At 22.2% G+C, this 2,450-nt stretch overlaps 1 protein-coding gene across 1 annotated transcript; it reads left to right on the top strand.

Moving 5' to 3' along the window:
• Positions 1-489: 489 nt before the first annotated feature.
• LOAG_14613 (hypothetical protein) lies at positions 490-820 on the top strand (the record flags this gene model as incomplete). The annotated part of the gene is made up of 2 exons (XM_003150108.1): positions 490-572; positions 706-820. The coding sequence occupies 2 exons, from the start codon at positions 490-492 to the stop codon at positions 818-820; spliced, it is 198 nt and encodes a 65-aa protein (XP_003150156.1).
• Positions 821-2,450: the final 1,630 nt, after the last annotated feature.

Raw genomic sequence — 2,450 nt, 5'->3', positions numbered from 1 at the left:
CAAAGAGTCTATTTAAGCATCAGAGTTATTTCTTATTTTTTTTGTTTTATCAGCTATCTTTCATCATATTTATTTGAAATTTTCAAAAAAGTTTGATAAATTTTGATTACCTGATAAATGTTTTTTAACTATTAACAGTAAATGAATCATTGGTATGCTTATTATTTATACAGTAGTTTTCGTTTTTTTTTTTTCTAAACTACTAAAAATTACCAACATTCATAACTTCCATTGCTCAAACTTAACATACACGAAATTTTTTAAGCATTAATTAATCAATTAGCATAAAATTAACAAAAATTAGCATTGTGTAGTTTTTATTTTTAGCTGAACTATTAATTATTCCTAATTAGTTTTACCACGAAAGGACATGTACAATGATGTTACATTTTTTGAATGAAAATAAAAATATTATTAAAGGAATCCTTCTTTAAAAAAAAAATGATTATACTGTTTATTTTATCATTTTGATAATTTTAGCCTTTTGATATGACGGATACAAAGTTATCACAAACTGATCTTCCAAAAGACATCAATACTTGTACAATATTACAAGATACAGAAATAAAAAGGTGAATAATTCTTTTATTATTTTATTTCAAAATTTTATAATTTTAAATTGTCAGATATATAAGATATAACTTAAATAGAATATATATTTTGTAATTTGTTCAAATAATTGATTAGAATTGAATTGAATTATAGAACTGAAAGTATGACGGGTAATTTACCACAAATGTCGTCAATATCGGATTCAAAAAGTGATGATGGATCAGTAACTGGTTATGATGATATGGAAATGGATGAAACGGAACAATAGTACAACAAATTTAAATTTAATTAGCAAATTTAAAAATTGAATTTGAAAATATGTTTATTTATTTTTTATATATATGTACATATAAATATTTCTTGGAATAAATTTGAGTTGTATGATTTTTTATTTTAATTAATTAGTTAAATAAATCTTTTTTTTTCAAATTGGAGGAAGGAAATAAATTAATGAAAAGTTGTGAAATAGAAATTCAAAATGGGGATTGGAAAAAAATTTAATACTTGATAGAAATTTCTGGCAATAATTACAATTAATATTTGATGAAATGGTTACGGACAAGTGGTCAGATCAAGATTGTATGATAACAGTTGAAATTGTGATAATAAGGTCAAACCATCCTTTCAAAAATGTCGCTTATAATTTGCCATGTTCAAATTTTATAATTGTTATCATTATTACAAATTCATTTTGTAATTGTTGCCATTATTGTTATCACTATTACAACAATGTTATCGTTGCTATAATTGTCATTATCATCATTAAAAATTATCTTTTGATTAATAAGATATGAAATGATGACACAAGCAATAATAAATTTGTATTGCAGTATATTTCACTTTCATTTTTCATGTTGGAAATTAATTTGAATATATGTAATTAAAAAGTTGAAGAATAAAATTTTTCAAGAAAAAAGATAAAAATTTAATTTGATCGAATATTTGAGCAAGCTGAGTAATTCACGTTCTCATTTATCATTTATTCAATTTCTTAGCCATATGATAATGGATATTGATAAGAATGTTTGTTATCAACGAAATAAACATTCAAGCATTCAGTGATAATATTAAATAAACTGTCATATTCCAATTGTTGAATTTTATCGAACCTTTTTGAATTTTTATGTTGATTCGTGTTTAGCATCTTGTCCATTGAAATACTTAAAAGTTGAATTGAAAGGGAAGTTAAAATTCAAATTTTAAATTTAGTTGAATTGAAATTTATCACACTTTTAATTTATCAAAATTCAAATTTCATATACTTATCAAATTCTAATATTTTAAACCAATGATATTCATCCTGCAAATCAAGTATCCAGGATGTGCATCTTTTATAAATTATGTCGATATCATTAGAGTTCGAAGCGCTATAAACTCTTTTGGATCAAAAAATCTATTGAAAGAACAAATACATTTTTCGGAAAACGGTTTCCAACCGATTGACGAAATTCTAGCTGGACAATACCTTGCAGTGAAAACTTTAAAATAAATTTTAACTTAAATATATTAATTATATACTTCAGTTGCTTCATTTATTTGATAATAGTAATAATAATAACAATAATCAATCTTTTTAGGCAATCATTTTTGATAATCTAATAACAAGAGAACGGTTTATTAATTTCATTTCTATAAAGTTTAGACTATTTGCTTTACCCTCTTCATTATGTATATGGTGTCATTTTAATAACAATAATAACAATAGTAATGGTAATGAAAATGATAGTGATGATAGTAATAGTGATAATAACAATAATAATAACAGTAATAGTAACAACCACTGCTACTATTCATTCTACTGTCACTATTATTATTATTATTATTATTATTATTATTATTATTATTATTATTATTATTATTAGTTATTATTATTATTATTATTATTATTATTATTATTA

This window comes from Loa loa, assembly GCF_000183805.2.
Source record: "Loa loa unplaced genomic scaffold supercont3.305, whole genome shotgun sequence".
In the NCBI taxonomy this organism is placed as follows: domain Eukaryota; kingdom Metazoa; phylum Nematoda; class Chromadorea; order Rhabditida; family Onchocercidae; genus Loa; species Loa loa.
The sequence above is the reverse complement of the archived record's forward strand: the minus strand, read 5'-3'. Positions and strand labels throughout refer to the sequence as shown.